The sequence below is a fragment of the Neopsephotus bourkii genome, unplaced genomic scaffold (assembly GCF_033783945.1).
Source record: "Neopsephotus bourkii isolate Nb327-2 ecotype Australia unplaced genomic scaffold, CSIRO-AGI_Nbou_v1 NB_1807, whole genome shotgun sequence".
In the NCBI taxonomy this organism is placed as follows: domain Eukaryota; kingdom Metazoa; phylum Chordata; class Aves; order Psittaciformes; family Psittacidae; genus Neopsephotus; species Neopsephotus bourkii.
Genome location: NW_026902280.1, coordinates 24,543 through 45,739, shown reverse-complemented (window position 1 = coordinate 45,739; position 21,197 = coordinate 24,543). Strand labels below are relative to the sequence as shown.

Here is a 21,197-nt window from a genome sequence, read left to right as displayed (position 1 = left end):
TGGGATGCCCCCCCACAAAGGAGCCGGGGCCCCCTCACAAACGGCTTCCGGTTCCCCCCATATTGACCCAAGGCCGGGTCTCCCCCCATTGAAAGCCCTCGGGGTCCTCCCCCAGAAGGACCCATTGCCGGGACCCCCCCAAAGGGCCTCCCCCCCCCCCCCCCGAGGGACCAATGAATGGAGCCCCCCCCTCAAAGGGCTTCCGGGTGCCCCCCACTGCCGCAGGCCCGCGGCTCCCCCCCGGCCCCATAACAAGGGGGGGGTCCCCGTTTCCCACACTGCCCCGGGGCGCCCCGTCCTCACCTCACCTCCGGGGGGGTCCCGGTGCTGTGGAGGTCCCGGTGCCGGGGGGGGCCCCGCTGCCCCCGGGGCTCGGGCGCTGCTGTCGCGGCGGCCCCGGTTCCGCTCAGGCCTGCGCGGGGCGCGGGCGGGTGTCGGGGTCCCCCCTGCGGCACCCCCCGCCCCGTGATGTCACTTCCTGCCCGCTGCCCCCTCCCCGCTCCCTTCGGCGCTTCCGGCCCCAGCCCCTGAGAGCCGGAGTGGGGCAACGGAGCCCATAGAGACCCCTCCCTGCCCCATAGAGCCCCATAGAGCCCCCCCCGGCCCCATAGAGACCCCTCTCGCTCCGCAGCCCCCCCAAGGCCCACAGCGATTCGCTGCCCGTCCTGCCCCATAGGCTCCCCCAGCACCATAGGGACTCCCCCCGCAGCTCTTTCAGCCCCATAGCGTGTGTCCCGTCCCGATCCCCCGGCCCCATAGGGAGCTGCTGAGCGGCGCCGTGGGGCGCGGGGGGCGGCGATGTCCCGTGGGGCGACCGAAGGGACCCCCGCCGCCCCGCCGCCCCCCGGGCGCCCCACGGTTTATGTGCTGCTGGAGGGGCCCAGCGCCCCCGACACCCTCCGGCTGCTCAGGTGAGGGGGGGCTGCCCCATGGCGGGGCTGGAGGGAGCTTACGGGGGGTTAAGGGGGGACTGATGGGGGCTGTGGGGCCATTGGGTGGTCAAGGAGTGTGTGGGGGGCTATGGGGCCCCCATATGGGGGGTCCGTGGGGTGCCAAGGGGGGCTGTGGGGGTCTATAGGGGGCTCAGGGACTCTGGAACTGCGGGAAGCTGTGGGGCTGCTGGGGGTCTGTGGAGACTCGGGGGCTGGGGGGGTTCAGGGGCTCTATGGGGCTCTGTGGGTGGTCAGGGGGTTGTGTGGGTGTCTATGGGGTCTCAGGGGGTCTCCGGTGTCTCAAGGGGATCTATGGGGCATTCAGAGCCGCCCGTGCTCCCTCTGGTTCCTGCTGCCCCACAGCCTGAGCTCGGTGCTGCCTGAGTCAGGGATTGTGGCTGACATCGAGTGGGACCCCCCGGGGGGAGACCCCCCAAGCGACCCCCCCGCGGACCCCCCCTCTGGAGACTCCCCCAGCACCTTCTATTGCCTCAAGAGCCAGCCCCTGCCCCACAGGTACCTGTGACCCCCCCCGTAACCCCCCCATCCCCTCTATGCACCCCCATTAACCCCCCACTATTGCAGCCCAGGCCCGGCCCCCTCAGCTGCCATGGCTGCTCCCCCCGCGGCCCCCCCCTCGTCACGGGTGCTGCTACGGCAGCAGCTGATGCGGGCACAGGCGCAGGAGCAGGAGCAACGGGAGCGAAGGGACCCCCCCCCCGGCCCCTCCCCAGCCCCCGGGCCTTCCCCCGCCATCGCCGTGGGGGGGCCCCCCCAGCCGCGGGCACCCCCCCATGTGCCCCCTGAGGTGCTCAAGGTGAGACCCCCTCCTCCCATAAGGGGACATGGGGGGAGGTGGAAGCATGAGCTGCGGAGGGAAATGGGGGGGCGGGACGGGCAGGGGGATATGGGAAGGTCTGTGGAGCAGGGGGATATGGGGGGGCCTCTGCATAGGGGATATGGAAGGCTCTGGGGCAGAGGGATGTGGGGGGCTGGGGTAAGGGGATCCCTTAACCCCCCCCCCCCCGTGCCCCCCAGGTCCAGACCCACCTGGAGAACCCGACCCGGTACCACCTGCGGGCGGCGCAGCGGCAGCAGGTCCGGCAGTACCTCACCTCTGCACTGGGCCGAGGGCCCCCCAGCCCCCCCGGGCCCCCCCCGGCCCCCCCCGCGCCCCACAGCCCCCTCACCCTGCTGCACATTGGGCCCGGCTTTGAGAAGGAGGTGAGGAACGGGGGGGGGGCTGTGACGGGGGGGGGGCCATAAGGTAATGCAGAAAGCTTCAACGTTATATGGGGTGGGTGTGTTGTCACATGGGAGGGCTGTGCTGTCACATGGAGGGCTGTGACATCACACAGGGTGGCTGTGCTGTCACATGGAGGGCTGTGACGTCACACAGGGTGGCTGTGCTGTCACATGGAGGGCTGTGATGTCACACAGGGTGGCTGTGCTGTCACATGGAGGGCTGTGACGTCACACAGGGTGGCTGTGCTGTCACATGGAGGGCTGTGACGTCACACAGGGTGGCTGTGCTGTCACATGGAGGGCTGTGACGTCACACAGGGTGGCTGTGCTGTCACATGGAGGGCTGTGACGTCACACAGGGTGGCTGTGCTGTCACATGGAGGGCTGTGACGTCACACAGGGTGGCTGTGCTGTCACATGGAGGGCTGTGACGTCACACAGGGTGGCTGTGATGTCATGCAGCCCCCCCCCCCCGACATCAGCTGCAAACACCACCCTGGCGGCCAGGATCCCCCCCGACCCTGGGGGCAGATCTGCAGTTTTGTCCCTCCCGCTCTGCAGATCGATGATGTCATCGATGAGATCATCAGCCTCGAGTCCAGCTATGACGAGCTGCTCAGCTTCGGCCCCGCCGAGGGCGGCCTCCAGCTCCCTAGCACGGTGTGTGGCCGCTTTAAGGGCTTTTGAGGGCATGGCCTGGTGCAAGTCACGCCCCTTTTCATCCGGGGGGGGGGGGGGCGTGGCGACACGCCTCATTGGCTGCAGCCGCAGTGGGTGGGGGTCATAGCCTCGCCCATCGGGCGTGGTGGTGGTGGGGGGTGTGGTCTATTGGGGCGTGACCTTGCTGACCACGCCCCCCCCGGTAGCTCCCGGCCCCTGCGCCCCTTCTGGAGGTGTTCAGCCCCCCCCAGGGCGGCAGCAGCTCCTGCCCGGCCGAGCTGCCCCGTGTCAAGGCCGAGCTTTCGGGTATGGGGGACCCTAAGGGGGTTACTGGGTGGAGGGGTCCTTATGTGGCCTAGAGGGGTGGTGTCACTATGGTGTGTGGGGCTGGGTGTGGGCTATGGGGCAGGGAAGGGGGTCAAGGGTTCTATTGGGTGTGTGTGGGGGCCCTTCTGTGGCTGGAAGTGACTGAGAGGGGTGTCCCTGTGGGGTATGGGGAGGCCCTGGGGATCACTGTGCAGCAGAGAAAGTTTGGGGGGTCTCTAGAGTGTCCCCATGGGGCAGGGAGGTGCAATGGGGCCCCTATGGGGCAGGAGGCGTTGGGCTTCACTTATACATCCTACCCCAAACCCCTTCAGAAACAGAGGCGAAGGCGTTGCTGAAGGAGCGCCAGAAGAAGGACAATCACAACCTGAGTGAGCAGGAGGCCTGAGGGGGAGGTTGTGGGTCTGGGTAGGGGGGGACACGCATAATATGGGTCTCACACCTTCCCCTTTTATCTCAGTTGAGCGGCGCCGACGCTTCAACATCAACGACCGCATCAAGGAGCTGGGGACCCTCATCCCAAAATCCAATGATCCGTGAGTGGGGATCCCCCTCCCTGATGGATCCAGTGGGGTGGGGGCACTGAGGACCCTATGTGGGTTGTAGGAGGGTCCCTATGGTGGCCCCAGCAGCGTCCCGATGCCACAGGGAGATGCGCTGGAACAAGGGCACCATCCTGAAAGCCTCAGTGGATTATATCCGGAAGCTACAGAAGGAGACGCAGCGTTCCCGAGAGCTGGAATTGCACCAGCAGCGCCTGGAGCAGGCGAACCGGAGCCTCCAGCTCCGGGTCCAGGTCCGTGGGGTTGCTCTATGGGGCTGGGAAGGGGAAAACTGGGGGGTGTGTGAGGCTGGGATGGGAGTCTACAGATTCGTGGGGGGCTATGGGGCTGGAATGGGCAGAAGTGAGAGGTTCTGGGCTTGTTATGGAGCTGTCAGCTCACTGCAAGGGAGCGCACATGGGGTCAGGGGGAGCAGAGTTCGGGGAATAGGAGGGTTGTTGGGACGGCTGGTTGGGATCTAGGGGTATCTATGGGTCTGAGGGCTATTTTGGGGCCCATGGTGGGGTTTTGGGGCCCATGAGGGGGTTTGGACCCCATGTCTCTCTAACCCTGCTGCCCCCCCAGGAGCTGGAGCTGCAGGCACAGCTCCATGGGCTCCCCCTCATCCCTCCGCTGGCACCGGCAGCCGAGGGGGGGTGCGAGGAGGCCCCTGGGGGCCCCCCTTTTCCCCCCGGGGGCCCCCCCACGCCCCAGTGCCTCCTAGACCTGGCGGTGGCCGAGGACCTGCCCCCCGGCCTGGGCCTGCCCCTGGGGCTGGGGGGGCCGGATGGGACCTTCGATGACATCCTCATGGACGAGGGGGGGGCTCTGTCCCCTCTCGGACCCCCTGGCGCCCTCCTCGCCTCCCCGGGCCCCTCCCGCGCCTCCAGCCCCCGCAGCAGCCTCAGCATGGAGGACGAGCCCTGAGCGCTGCCCTTTAAGGCCCTTCAGGTGCGGCCCTTTTAAGGCCCCCATTCCACCATGGCCACAACACCCCGATGGCTGGTTCAGGGAGGGCCCACAGGGTGCCGTGATGAGGCTTTTAAAAAACGGGCCAGTCCTTCTTAAGGCTGGCGGTGGCCTTAAGATGTGGCCCCTGTCTTGCCCTTTTAGGACGCCCCATTGGTGGGCCCACCTTGGAGGACCTCAACCGGGCATCGCCCATTGGCGGCGGTCCTCCCGCTGTGTGGCCCTTTTAAGGTGTCTCCTTAACCCCGCCCCTCAGGGAAGCCTTGGCCCCACCCCCGTCTGGCCCCGCCCCTTTCTGGCTGTCTGCCAGTCAGCGGGCTCCTGAGGGCTGGGCCCTCAGTGTCACGGCCCGCCCCTCCCCTCCCTTTTGGCACTCACACAAGCCCCGCCCTCTCCCACCGGCCCCGCCCCCCCGCTGCCCCCCGCCCCCCCTCCGGTTTTGTACGGAAACGGTCCCGTGGGAAATAAACGTTTGTTAGCGAGGAGTCTCCTGGCGCTGTGTGTGCGTGTTGGGGTTCCTGTAGAGCTCGTAGGGTCCTATGGACTCTAAATCCAGAGGGGTCCCTATAGAGCAATCTGTAGGGGTGCCTGTAGAGCTTGGGGTTCGCTGGAGGCGGTTTGGGGTCCCTGGGGGCTGTGATACGGGGGGGGACTGTGTGGCCCCTATAGAACCGGGGTGTGGGGTGGTGTCCCTGTGACCCCTAAAGAGGCAGATCTGTAGCATCCATAAGCGCCTTACGGGCTCTGCGGATCCCTGCAGCCCGCGGGGTGGCGCTGTAAGGGCTTTACAAGCACCCGGAAGTCCTCGTTGTGATGAGCCATGCCCGCTCCACCCCGAGCTCTATGGCACCGTCATGACGCCATTTCCGCGCCGCCGGAAGGGGTGGGGGCGCGCCCCGACAGCGCCGCCCGCGCGCCAAGATGGCGCAGGCGCTGTCGGACGAGGAGTTCCAGCGGATGCAGGTGAAGCCTCGGCCGCTCTCGGGTCCGGTTCGGGTTCCGGTTCGGGTTCCGCTCGGGCTGGTCTCGGGTCCGGTTCGAGTCCCGTTCGGGTCCGGTTTGGGTTCCGCTCGGGCCGCTCTGGGGTCCCGCTGGGGTCCGGTTCTAGTCCGGCTCGGGTCCGCTTCGGGTCCCTCTTGGGTCCGGTTTGGGTCACTCTCGGGCTTCGTTCGTGTCGCGCTCGGGTTCCGCCGCCGGCGCTCAGCCCGTCCCGTCCCGTCTCCGCCAGGAGCAGCTGCTGCAGCTCCGGAGTGAGAACTACCGCCTCTCGGACGAGCTGCGGAAGAACGGCGCCGGTACCGGGGGGGGGGGCGGTACCGGAAGGGGATGGGGGTCCCGGCGGTGCCGCTGAAGGCCCGTTCGTGTCCGTGTCCCCCCCCCTACTCAGAGCTGTCGGCGCTGCGGCAGCGGGTGCAGGCGCTGGACCGGGACCTGGCCAAGGCCAACAAGGTGAGAGCGGCCTCTGGCGGGTCCTCGGGGCGACCGGCCCCGGTGGGACCGGTCCGGGCCCGGTGTGACCCCCCCCGTTTGTCTCGTAGGCCCTCAGTAAGAGCAAGAAGGCGCAGGTGGGTGCTGGGGGTGTCAGTGGGTGCTGGGAGTGCCTGTGGGTGCCTATGGGTGCTGCTGTGCCCCGCAGGAGGTGGAAGCGCTGCTGGGCGAGACACGGATGCTGCAGGGGAAGCTGCAGAGTCAGGAGGATGATTTCCGGCTGCAGAACAGCACTCTGCTGCGGGAGCTGGCTAAGGTGGGGACCGGCACCCAGTACCCCCCCCACCCCGTCCTAATGTCTCCCTGAGCCCCCCAGTGCCACCTTAGGGTCCCAAATGCCTCCCAGTGTCACCCCCCATAGACACCCATAGCCCCCCCATACACCCTACAGCCCCCCCATACCTCCTTGGGGCTCCCACCTTGGCCTCACCCCGGGGGGGTCTCAGCTCTGTGCACAGATCGAGGGCCTGGAGCAGGAGAACCGGCGGCTGCAGGAGGGGGGAGCCCCAGGCCCCCCCCCCGATCCTCCCCAGCATGGGGCTGCTGGTGACAATGGAGCCCCTTTGGCACATACAGATGGTGAGGGGGCACTTGGGGGGGGTTTGGGGCTGCCCCCCGCCATAAGGAGTACTTGGAAGGGGGGTTGTGGGGCCCTATAGAGGGGTTATGGGGCTGACCCTCCCCTTGCAGCCCCCCTGAACCCCCCCAAGGAGCCACCACCGCCTGAAGAGGGGACTGGGACTGATGCTTCCCCCCCAGCACCCCAGGTACATTGGGGGAGGCTGTGGGGGTCTGTGGGGTTTATGGGGGTTCTGTTGCAGGACACACACCTCTCTGGGGGGGTCTCTTGCAGGAAGAGGTGGCCCAGCTGCAGGCAGAGGTGGCCGAGGTGAGTGCTGCAGCCCCCCAGGGAGTTTGTGGGGGTCCCGTAGGGATTGGGGGGGGTTCAGTGTCCCATAGGGATTGGTGGAAACTCTTTTGGGGGAGAGCTGAGGGGGCTGATTCCCCCCCAGCAGTGATTCTTGTATCCCCATTCCCAGCTGATGGAGAAGCTGCGGAAGCAAGAGAATAGGTGAGATCCTGGGATCCCATTGCTTGGGGGCACATCCCTGCTCCCCCCAGGCCCCCCTGCTTCCATTCCCTATTTCCCTCTCTTTTCCCTCCCAGTTCACTCCAGTTGGAAGCGGAGAAGGAGACATTGCTCAGGGATCAGCAGTGAGTGGATCTCAATGGGGGACCTATTTGGGGCGCTGGGACCCCCCCCAATGATTGGACCCCCCTTTTTGTCCCGCCCAGGCTGGAGCTGGAGAAGCTTCAGGCTCAAAGGGATGAGGAATTCCGGGAGCTCCAGACCCGGATCCAGCGGCTGCAGCAGGAGCTGGAGGCCGCAACCAAGGTGGGGGCGCCCAGTGGGTGCTGGGGGTGCTCCAGTGGCTGCCCTGTGGTATAGGGGGTCCTGGGGTGTGCAGAGGGGGTTCTGGACCAGCTCCATAGGGGATCTGTAGGATGTCTCCAGCCCTATATAATAGCTGGTGGTCCCAGGGCAGCCTGGAGCATCTTCCTACAGCCCCATACGGCTCTGGGCAGCTCTGCCAAGCCCTATAGGGCCCTACTGAGTGCTGTGTGGGGCGGCAGGAGGAGGTGGGGCTGCGGGAGCGAAGTGGAGCCCTGGCCCGGGAGCTGCAGGAGGCTCAGGCACAGCGTGATGCCCTCGACAGCGAACTCCAGGTAGGGCTGGGGGGGTTTGGGGTCCCTGTGGGAGATCTGGGGTCCCTGGGGGGTAGTTTGGGGTCTTTATGGCTTGGTTTGGAGCACACACTGGGTGCCCGTGCGTCCATGGCTGCACGTGTGTGTACATGTGTGTGTATGCGTGTACGTATGTATGTGTGCATATGTGTATGTGTAGATATGGATGCGAATATACAGAATGTATACGTAGGTGGAGCTATGCACACGAATATACATGTATCTATACATGGGTAGAGGTATATATGCAAGTGTACATGTATGCGTAAGTATATGCATATGTAGATGTGGACACGAATGCACACGTACGTATATGTATGTACACGAATGCACATGTACGTACACGTATGTACACGAATGCACACGTACGTATATGTATGTACACGAATGCACATGTACGTACACGTATGTACACACGTGTGCTGCAGGCATGTGCGGAGGAGCGGGAGGGGCTGCGGCAGCGCCTGAGCGAGGCTGAGGCTGCCTGGGGGGAGAGCGAGAGGCGGCGGCAGCAGATGCAGGTCAGGGCCCCCCCCCAGTGCCCCCCTGCTCCCTCTGCCCCCCCATTCCGGGTGCCCGTCCCGGCCCCACTGCTCTCTCCCCACAGGAGCAGCTCGAGCGGCGGGAGCAAGAGCAGGCAGCAGCCGAGCAGCACCGCGTTGAGCTGGAGGTGACAAGGGCTGTAGGGGATCCCCCAGAGGGGCTCTGGGTCCCCTTATAGAGCTGTGGGCACCCCTATATCACTACAGTGACCATGGGGTGCTGCAGAGATCATCAGGCTCCCTATGGCTCCAGAAGGTCCTTCGGGTTCTGTAGGGGACAGAGGGGTGTAGGGGGCTCCATGTGGCTGTCTCAAAGCTGGAGGTGCTGTTATGTGTTGTGTGTGGGGCAGGGTGGGTGTGTGATACCCTACTTGTATCAGTCGTAGGGTATTGTATGGCACCTAGAGGTCTAAGGGAGCACTATGGGGATGTTCCAGTGCCCCAACCCTCTCTGCTATGGCCCTATAGAGTTCTATAGAACCTATAGGTTTCACAGTGAGGCCCCCTCCATCCCCAGGGCCGTGTGGGGGAGCTGCAGGTGGCACTGGGGGATGCCGAGCGGCAGCGGGAGCTGCAGGAGGCCGAGGGCCAAGCGCTGCGCCAGGTACCCCTAAACCCTCCCCAGCCACCCCCAAACCCCCCCAGTGACCTTGCAGCACCCTTAACCGCTCTCTGGGCCCCCCTAACCCCCCCCCGACCCTCTTTATCCCCCCAGGAGCTGAAGGACGTCCGGGACGGGCAGCGCATTCTGGAGAAGAAGGGCAGCGCAGCGGTGAGGGACCCCCAAAGGGTGGGGGGCACCCAGAGCCCTGGCTCCTGCACTGGGCCCTGACCCCTCTGTGTCCTTCCCCTTGTCCCCAGCTGAAGGACCTGAAGCGGCAGCTGCAGCTGGAGCGGCGCCGCGCCGACCGCCTGCAGGAGCGGCTGCAGGAGCTGTTGGCACCCACCCGTGCCCGCTCCGGTCTGATGGGTGCTGGGTGCGGGGGGGGGGGGGGCTGTGGGTGGGTGGGGGGTCCTGGATGCCTGGAGCCCCCGTGCAGATGCTGTCCTGCATCCATAGGTTAGGGACTGCAATGGGGTGGGAGGTGATTTGGTGCAGGGGGGTCCATGGCTGAATGTAGAGGGAGGCTGACAAGTCTGGGGGTGGTGGGGGGTCTGCACCCCTGAGTGCTCTGGTGGCCCCAGAGCAGGAGTGGTGTGTGGGGGGGGATGTGGCCTCTCTGGACACCGCTGTTTCCTTTGTCCCCAGGGCTGGAGGACTTGGGGCTGGAGGGGGGGTCCCCGGGGCGGGGGCCGGGGGGGGACAGCAGCAGCCTGAGCTCCCTGGGCCGCGATGGCTCCGCCCCCGGTAGCACGAAGGTGGGCGGGGCCTGATGCTTGGGGGCGTGGCTTTGGAGGGTGTGTGGTGGTGGGGTGGGTGGGAATTGTGGGCGTGGCTTTAAGGGGGGTGTGGGCTTGGGGGTCTGGCTTCTGGAAGGGGGTGACCATTCGGGGGCGTGGCTTTGGAGGGGCGTGGCTTTAGGGGGTGCCTTTGCATGTGGTGGGTGGCTGACAGCGGGGTCTGTGGTTTTGGGAGGGGGGGGTCTCTGTGGCCTTGCCTTGGGTGCTGCCTCCCCAGAACACCCAACCCCCCCCACTGACCCCTTTTCCCTGCAGTCGGGCTCTGGCAGCCCTGGGGGGGGCAGCGGTGGAGGGGGGGTTCCCGGCGGGGGGGGCCTGTCCCCTGCGGAGGTGGCGGAGCTGTTCCAGCGCCTGGCCCAGAGCCAGCAGGAGCGCTGGCTGCTGGAGGAGAAGGTACTGGGGGCAGAAATGGGAGGGGCTGGGGGGGTACCGGGCAGGGGGTGTGAGTCATGGAGCCCTTCTCCCCCCCCAGGTCCGTCACCTGGAGGTGAGCAGCGCCTCCATGGCGGAGGATCTGTGCCGCAAGAGCGCCATCATCCAAAGCTTCGTGCGTGACAGCCGCCTGGGTGAGCCTTGGGATCTCTGTGTCCCCCTTCTGCTGCTCCCACCCTCTTCTGCTCCTATATCTCTATATATGTCCCTATCCCGCTATGCTCCCATCTCCCTATCTCACTATTCTGTTATCCCCATCTCTCTATCCCCTTGTATCCACATGTCCATACCCCTCTGTCTTCCCATCTCTGCATCCCTCTACACCTCTACTCCCTATCTCCCTGCACCCCATGTCCCTATCTCACTACACTCCCGTTCTCCTTTCATCCTATGTCCCTATCCCCTATGCTCTTATTTCCCTATCTCCCTACCCCCGTGTTCTCATCTCCCTATGCCCCCCATCCTTCTATCCCCCTGTAACCCCTTGTCCCCACCCCATCCCCACTTCCTCCTGGTCCTGCGGCTGAGCCTGCCTCCTGTGCCCCGCAGAGGCGGCAGGGCCCGCGGGGCCGGCCCGCCGGGGCGCGGGGCCGGGCGAGGAGGGGCTGCGGGAGATGAACAAGAAGCTGCAGAACATGCTGGAGGAGCAGCTCACCAAGAACCTGCACCTCGGGCAGGTGGGCGGGGCCGAGGCGCGGAGGGGGCGTGGCTTGGGAAAGGGCTGTGGCCTCTGACTCCGCCCCCCCGCAGGACCTGGAGGCGCTGTCGCAGGAGCTGGCCCGGCTCAGAAAGGAGCGGGCGGCCGCCCCCGGGCCCCCCTGAGGACCCGGGCCCCTGCTGCAGGCTTCGCCCCGAGCCATCCCCCCCCCGTGGGCGCGGGCCGGCCGTCGGGGGCGCTGTCGCTTTACCGGGACGTAGCCCCTTTAAGGAGGTGTGGCACAGCCGGTGGCGTTGCCGTTTTAAGGGGACGGGGGCCCGCATGCGTCCCCCCCTCTTCCCCCCCGTCAATAAACCCGCTTCAGCCGCTGCTTCTTGCGTCATCGCCTTTGTGGGGTGTACGTGGGGTGGTGCATGTCGCGCCCCGCCTCCTATGACGTCACGAGTGCGCGCTGACCCGGATGTTGTTGCCGCCGCGGCCGCAGGATGGGGACGATCGTGCCGCTGCTCCGGATCGTCCCCGCGCCGGGCACCGAGCGGCGCGCTGCGTGACGTCAGCACGGTGATGTAACAACCCCCTTTTCCCTCCAATCCCACCCTCACGCGCGCTGTCCGGTAGCGGCGCGACCCTTCCCCCCCCACCCCCGCCTTCCCCGGTTCCGGTCCTGCGTCTGCGCGGAGCCGTGTCCCGAACCCCCTCCCCCCCCTCCCGCAATGGCGGCTCCGGGGGGCGGGGCCGCGCTGGAGGAGGAGTGCGAAGTGGTGCGCGTGCGCGTCAAGGTGAGGGGCGTGGCCTCATGCGGGTGGGCAGAGCCAATTCACAGGGGCGTGGCCTCGGGGAGGGGGCGAGTCGTCGCGTGGCGGGCGGAGCCACCTCACGTGGGCGTGGCCAACTGGGGGCGGGCCAATGAGAGGGGGTGCTTTGAGGCGCTGTTGCCGTGGGAACGAGAAGCGGCCACCGTGGTGGGCCCGCTCAGGGCCGGCTTTTTGGGGGTTCTTCGGGGCTCGTCCCCGGTGCCCCCCCGGTTACTGCCGCCCCGCCGCAGAAGAGCGAGGGGCTGCAGCCACCCGAGTTCCGCTCCTTCGCCGTGGACCCGCAGATCACATCCCTGGACGTGCTGCAGCACATCCTAGCCCGTGCATTCGACCTGCAGGGGTGAGCCTGGCTCCTCCCCTCCGCTGCTGCCTGAGCCCCGGGGGTTGATCTAGTCACTGAACACGCCTCGGGTTCCCCCCCGCTGCAGGAAGAAGAGCTTCTCCATCAGCTTCGCCGCTCGGGACCCGCAGGGCCAGGAGAGCTTCGTGCCGCTGCTGAGCGATGGGGACCTGGCGGCTGCCTTTGCCTGTGCCCGGCCTGCTCTGCGCCTGCGCCTCGATGTGCGGCCCCCAGCCGAGAGTGAGGGGGGAGCATCTGGGGGGGAGTCAGACAGCCTGGCCCCCAGTGAGGCCCCCATCTCTCTATTCCACTGCACTCCCATCTCTGTGCTCCTCTCCCACTATTCCCCCATGTTCCTATCCCCCTAGACTTCTATCTTCCTGTGCCCGCTAATGCCCCCATTCCCTTTTTCTCCTGTTTCCCCTCTCCTGAAGGGGAACATCCACAGGGGATGTCCACGGGTGGGTGTCAGGAGGGCGACCCTGGTGCCTGGGTGCCCAATGGAATGACCCCAGCCTGTGGGTGCTGCAGGCCCGCTGCTCGAGGACTGGGACATCATCAGCCCGCGGGAGGTGGCAGCAGTGGAGCCGCTCCCTGAGCGCCGCTCGCTGCTGGCTGCAGCTCTGCCCTTCACCCAGGCCCTGCTGGCACAGGTAAGTGGAGTTTGGGGTGTCCCTCCCTCCTCCCAGTGCTCCCAGTCCCCTCCCCATGTTCCCAGTCCTGTCCTGGCTCCATCCCGGATGCATTCCCCACAGGTTGGCCGGACGCTGGCCCGGGCGCAGGCTGCCCTGGCATGGCCTGAGGGGTCCCCCCCCTCACCCCCGCTGCCGCCTCCCCCCTGCGCCCCACTGAGCGATGCCGACCTCCGCACATACCTGGGCCCTGGCGGGCGGCTGCTGCGGCCCCATGACCTGCGGCTCCATGTCTACCATGGTGGTGTCGAGCCTGGCCTGCGCAAGGTGTGTGCTCCCCATGTTCCCCCCCCCCCCCCCGTGATGTGGGTCAGACCCAGCTGGGAGCTCAGCCCTTTCTGGGTTGCTCCCCCCTGTTTCTGTATGGGGCACGAGGTGCTGTGCAGGTCGTGTCTCTGCTCCTTCCTCTCTTTTGAAGGGTCTTCCAAGGGTCCTGGGGAGGGACATTCGCCAGGGGCTGCACCAGTAGAGCAAAGGGGGGATGCGTTCAAACTGGAACAGGGGAAGTTCAGGATGGGTCTAAGGAAGGGACAGTAGAATGGGTTGTCCAAAGAGAAAGATGATCCGTCCGTGCAGCATGTACAAGCCCAGCTTGGATGGGGTTTATGCACCACCCTCTCGATGTGTCCCTGCCCATCCAACCACCTCATTCAACCCTTCCCCACCCACCCCACCGCACCGCACCCTGACCCCGTGCCCGTCCTGCTGCAGGTGGTGTGGCGCTACCTGCTCAATGTCTTCCCGCCGGGGCTCTCGGGGCAGGAGCGCTTGGCTCACCTGCGCCGCAAGGCCGGGGAGTACGCGGCGCTGAAGGAGGTGCTGGCGGCACGGGCGGCCCCTGCCGAGCTGACGCTGGTGGCGGCCGCCGTGCGCAAGGACGTGGTGCGCACCGACCGCGGGCACCCCTACTTCGGCGGCCCCGAGGAGGGGCACCCGCACTTGGCTGCGCTGCAGGCGCTGCTCACCACCTTCGCGCTGGGCCACCCGCGCCTCTCCTACTGCCAGGGCATGTCGGACGTGGCGGCGCCGCTCTTGGCCGTGCTGGATGATGAAGCTCAAGCTTTCCTCTGCTTCTGCTCCCTCATGCGCCGCCTTGGACCCCGCTTCCGTCCTGGCGGCCGGGGCCTGGCCCGTGCCTTCGCCCACCTCCGGCGCCTCCTGCGCCGTGCAGATCCCCCATTCTGGGCCTTCCTGGCTGCCCGTGGCGCCCACGACCTCCTCTTTTGCTATCGCTGGCTCCTGCTGGAGCTCAAGCGTGAGTTTGCCTTCGAGGATGCCCTCAGGGTGCTGGAGATCACTTGGAGCTCACTGCCACCTGCCCCACCGCCCCCCCCCGATGGCATTCCCCTCCTTGGAGCCCCCCTGGGCCCTCGCCGGGCTCGCCAGGGGCTGCAGGAGCGGCGTGGGCTGAGGCCACGGCCCCCCCGGCGCCTCCGCCGGCAGCGGCAGCGCATGGGGGCTGCTGTGGATGGGCAGGAGGGCTCCAATGATGGCTCCAAGGTCTCCGTGGGTGGCCCAGAGGCTCCCAAGAGGTTTGGGGATGAGCAAGAGATGCCAAAGAGCTCCAGGAGTGCCCCAGAGGGGCTTGGGAGCTCCAGGGTTATCGAGAGCTGTGGGGATGAGCAAGAGGGGCTCCAGAGCTCCAACATCATTAAGGATGGTTCTGGGGGCAGCTGTGAGAAGCTTGAGGTCTTTGGGGGTGGCCAAGCTTGTCCTGACCAAAAGGGCTGGGAGATCTCCCAGGATGCCTATGGCAGTAACAAGGGCCTTGGGGAGGTCCAGGGTGATGCCAATGCCCCCAGGGGTCTCCAAGAGCATCCCACAGCCTCCAGTGATGTTGGCCAAGGTGCTGGCGGCCTCAGGGACACGGGAGAAGCCCAAGAGCCAGGTGCCTCCAAGCAGACTCACGGAGCTCACCGTGTCTCCAAGAAGCCACATGGGGATCGGGATGCCCTGGAGAAGTCCGTCGATGACCACAGTGCTTCCAAGGCGATCGGGGGACACCCCTATGTGCCCAAAGACATCAGAGGAGACCCTGAGCTCCTCCATGTGCTAGGGGACACCCTCAAGGAGGTCAGTGGCAACTACTCCTGCTCCCTTGGACAGGGTGGTGAAGATCCCACAGAGGTTGATAGAGACCCCAAAGAGGGTGCAGACCCCACAGAAGTACTTAAAGACCCCAGTGAGTTTGATGGAGAGCCCAAAGAGGTTGGTAAAGGCCCAAATGAGGTTGATGGGGACCCCAGAGAGGTTGGTGTAGAGGTACATGAGGATGCCATAGAGTTATGTGAAGCCCCCATAGAAGTACAGGAGGACCCCATAGAGTTGCATGAGGCCCCCAGTGCAGGCAGCACCCCTGCTGAGGACCCCTGGGGAGGCGCTTGGCCTTGGGAAGCCTCAAGTTCCTCTTCCTCTTCCTCCTCCTCTTCCTCCTCCGAGGACGAGGTCGGGGTGGAGGACGACGGGGCCCCGCTGCCGCCGCCGGAAGAGCTGGGCCAGGGGAACCCCTTCCTGCTCTTCCTGTGCCTGGCCATGCTGCTGGAGCAGCGGGAGGCGGTGATGGCGCGCGCGGGCGACTACAACGAGGTGGCGATGCACTTCGACCGCCTGGTGCGGCGGCACCACCTGCCCCGCGTCCTGCACCGCGCCAAGGGGCTCTTCGCGCGCTACCTGGAGGGCTGGGGGGGGGCGCCCCCGGGGGGGCACGGCACGGGGTAAATGGAGGGGGGGAGGGATGGGGGGGTTCAAAAGGGGAATGGGGGGGATGGGGGAGTGATGGGTGGGGGTTGTTGGGCGTCATGGGGAGCTATAGGGCAACATGGGGACCCATAGGATAATGTGGGGGCACCGTGGGGAGCCCTAGGTCAGTATGGGGACCCATAGGGCAGGGTGGGGACTCCCTGGACAGCACATGGGGACCCATAGGGTAATGTGGGGGCACCATGGGGAGCCCTAGGTCAGTATGGGGACCCATAGGGCAAGGTGGGGACTCCCTGGACAGCACATGGGGACCCATAGGATAATGTGGGGGCACCGTGGGGAGCCCTAGGTCAGTATGCGGACCCATAGGGCAAGGTGGGGATCCCATGGACAGCACATGGGGACCTGTTGGTCCTCTTTGGGGACCCACAGACCACTGTGGGGACTCCCAGGTCAACATGGGGAACTGTAGGCCCATATGAAGGACAAGTGGACTATAAAGAACAAATGGACCCCTTGGAAGCACCCCAGTATGGACCAGTATGAACCACTACACCCCATCTAGGAAATCCTGCATCTACATTGCCTTGGGCCAGACCAGTATGGACCATCACGGACCAGGACGGGTCTGGGTTGGACCAGTACAACTCCATCAACTGGAATCACTGGTTTGACATTGCCTTCAGCACTCCCAATATGGACCAGCAAGGACCAGCATGGCAGCCCAGTGGGAGTTGTTCACCTGTGTGGCCTTGTGTCCTCCCACTGTGGAACAGTATGGACCGGTGGGGCACACTGACTGGGATCTAATGCACATACAGCTTCTTCCAGTATGGACCATTGCAGCCCAGTTCCTGCCACCTGCCCCGGGTTCCTTTTACCCCCTCCTTATTTATTGCCCCTCCCCCCCGGGGGGGTATTTCGGCATCTGGGGTCTGTGGGATGCTGGAGACGTCAATAAACCTGATGCCTGTTACCGGTGTTTGGGGTTCCCAGTATGGGCTGGGAAGCGGTAGTGGTCTCTGTTGTGGTGTGGTAAGAGGGGTGGGATCTAGGGAGTGTTCCCATGTTTTAGTCCCATCACTGCCTGCATTGGCTGAGGCTGTTCTCAGTTCCCCTCCCATCACCTCCCATTGCCTCCCAGTGCCCTCCAGTTCTCCCCCCACCCCGGAGGTGACGTCTTGGCCACCTCAGGCCTTTGGGTGTTTCCGGGCGGAAGAGGCCTCCGCAGGGACCCAGGCACGGGGGGGGTCCCAGGCACCAGGGTGTCCCAGCGCACCCAGGGATGAGCCGGGGGGGGCCCCCGGGGGGGGGCCACGTCCCCTCAGTGCTGCTGCAGCCCCAGGAGAACCTGCGGCTCTTTGAGTCCCTGGGCAGGAAATGTGTGGTGAGGGGGGGGAAGGGCAATGGGGGTTCCCATGGGGCCCGTAAGGCATTTAGGGGCCTCCTTGGGGGTCTCATTGGGATAAATGGGGGTCTGGAAGAAGCTGCAGGGGGCCTAAAGGGGTGGGGGGTCCCATGGCAGCATTTGGCAGGGGGGTTTGGTGGCCCTATGGAGGGGTTTGGGGAGGCAAAGGGTGGTTTTGGGGGCTCTCTGGGGCTCTATGGGTGTCTCGTGGCTCTATGGGTTTCTCTGGGAGCTCTGTGGTTCTCCCTGGGGCCCTACAGGGTTCTCTATGGGTCTCTAACATGCTCTACATGTCTCTAATGGAGCTCTCTGGGGCTCTCCGGGTGCTCTCTGGGTGCTCTCTGGGTGCTCTATAGGGGTCTCTATGGGTCTCTAAGGTGCTCTACGTGTCTCTATGGGAGCTCTCTGATGCTCTCTGGGTGCTCTGTAGGGGTCTCTATGGATCTCTATGGGTCTTTATAGGGGTCTCTATGGGTCTCTAAGGTGCTCTACGTGTCTATGGGAGCTCTGATGCTCTCTGGGTGCTCTGTAGGGGTCTCTATGGATCTCTGTGGGTCTTTATAGGGGTCTCTATGGGTCTCTAAGGTGCTCTACGTGTCTTGGGGTTGTGTTTGGGTGCTCTGTAGGGGTCTCTATGGATCTCTGTGGGTCTTTATAGGGGTTTTGGGTTTGGTGTTGTGTCTATGGGAGCTCTCTGATGCTCTCTGGGTGCTCTGTAGGGGTCTCTATGAATCTCCATGGGGCTCTATAGGGGTCTCTATGGGTCTCTAAGGTGCTCTACGTGTCTATGGGAGCTCTCTGATGCTCTCTAGGTGCTCTATAGGGCTCTCTATTGATCTCTGTGGGGCTCTATGGGGCACTATGGGGTCACGCTGTCCCCGCAGGCACTGGTGACGGCGGTGGCGCAGCTCGTGGTGGCCCAGCCGGGGGAAGCGGGGGGCGGTGCGGGGGGGGCCTGGGCCCGGCGGGGCTGTGGCGCCATTTGCCTGGTGCGGGACGGCGCCCGGCGCTCCTACTTCATCCGGCTCTACGAGCTGGCTGTGAGTGCAGGGGCCGGGGCGGGCAGGGGGGGCTCCATGGGGCTCTATGGGAGTTTCCCATAGGGGTCCCTGCAGGATTCCTCGGGGTCAATGGGGGTGGTCGTGCGGAGGGGTCTCTCAAGGGGGTTTCTCATAGGGGTCACTGGGAGGTTGTCTCTGGATCTCTCAGGGGATCCTGGGAGGGGTCCCGGGGGGGGGCTCTGTGGGGTGTCTCTCATAGGGGTCTCTGGGGGGGGACCTGGGGGGGGGCTCTGTGGGGTTTCAGTGGGGTCCCGGGGAGGGGCTCTGTGGGGTGTCTCTCATAGGGGTCTCTGGGGGGAGTCCTGGGGTGCGGCTCTGGGGGGTCCCAGGGGAGTCCCGGGGGTGGGGGGGCTCTGTGGGGTGTCTCTCATAGGGGTCTCTGGGGGGGGACCCGGGGGTCTCCGGGGTCTCTAGGGGTGGTCTCTGATGGGTCTCTGATAAGGGGCTGTGAGGGGGGCTCTGTCGCAGGCGGGGGCTCTGCGCTGGGAGCAAGAGCTGCAGGGGGGGATGTGCTACAGGGCTCGTACCCCGTTCTTCCACACCTTCGCCTCCTACGTGAGTGGGCGGGGCCACGGGGAAGGGGCGGAGCCAAAGGGAGGGGAAGCTCCGGGGCCTCTGGGTTTTGGAGGCGGTGTGGGCGGGGCTTCGGGGTGGGTGGAGCCAAATGCATGTGGGAGGGGCTACGTGGGTTAGGCTAGACAGCGGGTGGGGCCGAGGGGCGGGGCTTGTCACATATGGGCTTGAGCAAGGGCTGGGGATTGCTACGCGTGGGTACGAACAAAGGGGAAGGGATTATGACATGTGGGCGGGGCTAAAGGGGTGGGGTGGGGCTTATGGCCTGTTGGGGGGCTCGCTGCCTGTGGGCAGGGCCCATGGGGCAGCGCCTTGATTGGCTGCACAGGAGGGCCAGGCGGGGCTGAACTTCGCTGACGAGGGGGAGGCGGCCACCTTTGAGGCCCTGGTCCAGGAGCGGCTGCGCCGACGCCAGCAGCGGGCGGGTGAGAGCAGCCCCGTGGACCCCCCCCAGGGCCCCCAGTGCACTGGGGCCGCCCTCCGCTCCCACCCTCTCCTGTCTCTCCCCAGAGAAGCGGCAGCTCCCGCCTCTGCCACCCCCCGGTGATGGTGACTCCCCCTGCATTGAGGGAGGCAGAACTGGAGGTCACAATGGGTCCTGTGGGGTGCGGCACCAACAGCCACCTGTCCCCCCCACAAAGGATCCTGGGAGCCTGTCTCGCACCCACATGGCCCATGGTCATGGCAGCAGTGAGTGTCTGCTTCACAGCAGCATCTTCCAGCCCCACAGCAGGGTCTTGCTGCCCTACAGAGAGTTACTCAGATGTATCATGTCCTTTGCAGCCCCTCTACTGCCAGCGGTGCCCATCAGCAATCCTGACATCACGGCATCCCGCTACCGGGGGCTGCCCAGCCCCACAGATGGACCCACAGCGAGCACCACAGCTGGGGACCAGAAGAAAAGCCGCAAGAAGATCTCCAAGGCTGACATCAGTGCCCCGTCTGGCTTCAGGTGGGTCTGGCAATGGGAACGTGAGGGACTGTATAGGGCAGAGGAGAGACCTCACTGTGGGCCCAGTTGTGGGAAAACATCTGCTCCTCCTCCATCATCCCAGGCACGTCGGGCACATCGGTTGGGACCCCAGGAATGGCTTTGATGTAGGTGTCTCCCGTGCCTGCTCTGCCCCCAGCTGCCATCAGGCACTGCTGTGGGGCTGACACGAGCTGTGGGACGCAGGTAGCGGCTCTGGACCCTGCTCTCTGGGCACTCTTCACCCAGGCTGGCATCACTGAGGTGCAATTGGCTGACGCCGAGACCTCCCGCCTCATCCATGACTTCATCACGGAACGGGGTGGGCTGCAGGCAGTGCGGGAGGAGCTGCAGCACCAGGGTCAGCCCCCCTCCTCCCGTGCTCATTAACATGCTGATTATAACACCCTAATTAACATCTCTCCCACCCCCAACAGGTCCCCCTCTCCCACCCAGCCGAGGGGCTAACCCTATCCCTAACCCACCCCCCGGTCCATCCCGCAGCCGCACGGGGCCGCTGCCCCCGCGGCCAGGGGGCGCCCTGCCACTGCCCCGCAGTGGCCCGGCCCTTCCCGCGGTGGCCCCGCCCTCCCGGCCTGTGGCTCCGCCCCCTGGACATGGCCCCGCCCCCCCGGGGACCACCCCTGCTCCGTCTCCTCCTCCCCCGCCCCCTCTGCCAGGGGCCTCCGGTGGAGGCCCTGTACCCCCCTCGGGGCGGGGGGCACTGCTGGACCAGATCCGCCAAGGGGTGACACTGAACAAGGTCAGTGTAGAGGGGTTTGGGTTGTCCCATGAGTCCCCGGGCCTAGGGGGAGGACAAGGGGCATGCAATGAGCCCCTGGGGCTAGGGGGATTTGGTGGGGTTTATGTGCCCCGATGGATCCACCTTACTCCCCTCAGACCCCTGAGTGCCCCGAGAGCAGCAGCGGCGGTGCCAGCACTGGGGGGCTGGTGGGGGCTCTCATGGACGTGATGCAGAAACGCAGCAGAGCCATCCACTCCTCGGGTGAGCTCTCGTGGGGGGGGACGACATGTACCCCACAGCCCCTGTGCTCCCTCCTTGACACCCCACCTGACCCCCCACAATCCTGCAGATGAGGGTGAAGAACTTGAGGAGGAGGATGAAGAAGACGAGTGGGACGAATGAGCACCTCGAGCCCCACCAGGCACAGACTGAAACCCACCCTGAAGGACACATTTCCCCAGCCTCAATTTGGCAGGAGGCCACAATTAAAGGCATTGTTAATCACCGCTAATGAGCGTTAGTTATTGTCATTGAAGGGATGTGTGGGTGTGGGAAGAAGTGGAATGCCCATGCAAGGAATGTGCAAGAAGTATGCAATGGGTGTGCAATGAGTGTGTGCCATGGTTTAAACCCAGCTGACAACCCAGAGCAATGCTGCAGCATGCTCACTCTGCCCCTTCCTCTCAACCCCTCTAGGTGGTTGCTACGGTGGTCACTCGAGGCTGGCCAGCAGCACAGTGAGCAGAGCACGAACGTCTGGCCTCTGCTCGCAGAGCCGAAGAGCCACGAGGGAAATCTGGTGCTGGGAATGTTCAGCACACAGTCAGCTTTGCAACGGTGCCACCAGCATTGCTGTCGCTCCTCGATTTCATACCTAAAGTCTTTGAATGGAACATATCCCCTGGTAGATCGCAGGTCGACGGCCCGAGCATGCGCAGTAGCTCCTGGCTCTAA

The 21,197-nt window shown here is 65.3% G+C and overlaps 4 protein-coding genes across 4 annotated transcripts; all 4 read left to right on the top strand.

The window, feature by feature from the left end:
- Positions 1-725: 725 nt before the first annotated feature.
- Positions 726-5,049, top strand: LOC133206545 (transcription factor E3-like). The gene is made up of 10 exons (XM_061342610.1): positions 726-911; positions 1,296-1,448; positions 1,518-1,749; positions 1,971-2,156; positions 2,739-2,837; positions 3,044-3,143; positions 3,476-3,532; positions 3,622-3,697; positions 3,810-3,957; positions 4,289-5,049. Exons 1-10 carry the CDS (start codon positions 799-801, stop codon positions 4,628-4,630), a joined length of 1,506 nt encoding a protein of 501 aa, XP_061198594.1. The 5' UTR covers positions 726-798; the 3' UTR covers positions 4,631-5,049.
- A 526-nt stretch (positions 5,050-5,575) lies between these two features.
- On the top strand, positions 5,576-11,309 carry GRIPAP1 (GRIP1 associated protein 1). The gene is made up of 22 exons (XM_061342614.1): positions 5,576-5,635; positions 5,901-5,967; positions 6,060-6,121; positions 6,211-6,237; positions 6,309-6,416; positions 6,607-6,739; positions 6,851-6,927; positions 7,014-7,049; positions 7,201-7,232; positions 7,328-7,375; positions 7,457-7,556; positions 7,796-7,888; positions 8,335-8,427; positions 8,514-8,576; positions 8,966-9,052; positions 9,164-9,220; positions 9,310-9,409; positions 9,698-9,807; positions 10,105-10,242; positions 10,322-10,415; positions 10,831-10,958; positions 11,032-11,309. Exons 1-22 carry the CDS (start codon positions 5,594-5,596, stop codon positions 11,101-11,103), a joined length of 1,767 nt encoding a protein of 588 aa, XP_061198598.1. The 5' UTR covers positions 5,576-5,593; the 3' UTR covers positions 11,104-11,309.
- Positions 11,310-11,426: 117 nt separating this feature from the next.
- TBC1D25 (TBC1 domain family member 25) lies at positions 11,427-15,524 on the top strand. The gene is made up of 7 exons (XM_061342613.1): positions 11,427-11,718; positions 11,985-12,094; positions 12,183-12,334; positions 12,626-12,747; positions 12,850-13,053; positions 13,498-15,042; positions 15,097-15,524. The coding sequence occupies exons 1-7, from the start codon at positions 11,653-11,655 to the stop codon at positions 15,502-15,504; spliced, it is 2,607 nt and encodes an 868-aa protein (XP_061198597.1). The 5' UTR covers positions 11,427-11,652; the 3' UTR covers positions 15,505-15,524.
- Positions 15,525-16,771: 1,247 nt separating this feature from the next.
- Positions 16,772-20,722, top strand: LOC133206542 (actin nucleation-promoting factor WAS-like). The gene is made up of 11 exons (XM_061342606.1): positions 16,772-16,873; positions 17,779-17,938; positions 18,398-18,510; positions 18,857-18,953; positions 19,039-19,077; positions 19,312-19,480; positions 19,584-19,630; positions 19,710-19,877; positions 19,936-20,261; positions 20,399-20,504; positions 20,593-20,722. Exons 1-11 carry the CDS (start codon positions 16,772-16,774, stop codon positions 20,643-20,645), a joined length of 1,380 nt encoding a protein of 459 aa, XP_061198590.1. The 3' UTR covers positions 20,646-20,722.
- Positions 20,723-21,197: the final 475 nt, after the last annotated feature.

Coding starts and splice junctions, on each gene's coding strand:
- LOC133206545 (XM_061342610.1), top strand. CDS start 799: ATGTCCCGTGGGGCGACCGAAGGGACCCCCGCCGCCCCGCCGCCCCCC. Junction 912..1,295: donor GACACCCTCCGGCTGCTCAG/GTGAGGGGGGGC, acceptor GCTGCCCCACAG/CCTGAGCTCGGTGCTGCCTG. Junction 3,533..3,621: donor GAAGGACAATCACAACCTGA/GTGAGCAGGAGG, acceptor CTTTTATCTCAG/TTGAGCGGCGCCGACGCTTC.
- GRIPAP1 (XM_061342614.1), top strand. CDS start 5,594: ATGGCGCAGGCGCTGTCGGACGAGGAGTTCCAGCGGATGCAG. Junction 6,122..6,210: donor ACCTGGCCAAGGCCAACAAG/GTGAGAGCGGCC, acceptor TTTGTCTCGTAG/GCCCTCAGTAAGAGCAAGAA. Junction 9,221..9,309: donor AGAAGAAGGGCAGCGCAGCG/GTGAGGGACCCC, acceptor CCTTGTCCCCAG/CTGAAGGACCTGAAGCGGCA.
- TBC1D25 (XM_061342613.1), top strand. CDS start 11,653: ATGGCGGCTCCGGGGGGCGGGGCCGCGCTGGAGGAGGAGTGCGAAGTG. Junction 11,719..11,984: donor TGGTGCGCGTGCGCGTCAAG/GTGAGGGGCGTG, acceptor GCCCCGCCGCAG/AAGAGCGAGGGGCTGCAGCC. Junction 12,095..12,182: donor CGTGCATTCGACCTGCAGGG/GTGAGCCTGGCT, acceptor CCCCCGCTGCAG/GAAGAAGAGCTTCTCCATCA.
- LOC133206542 (XM_061342606.1), top strand. CDS start 16,772: ATGAGCCGGGGGGGGCCCCCGGGGGGGGGCCACGTCCCCTCAGTGCTG. Junction 20,262..20,398: donor AAGGGGTGACACTGAACAAG/GTCAGTGTAGAG, acceptor TACTCCCCTCAG/ACCCCTGAGTGCCCCGAGAG. Junction 20,505..20,592: donor CAGAGCCATCCACTCCTCGG/GTGAGCTCTCGT, acceptor ACAATCCTGCAG/ATGAGGGTGAAGAACTTGAG.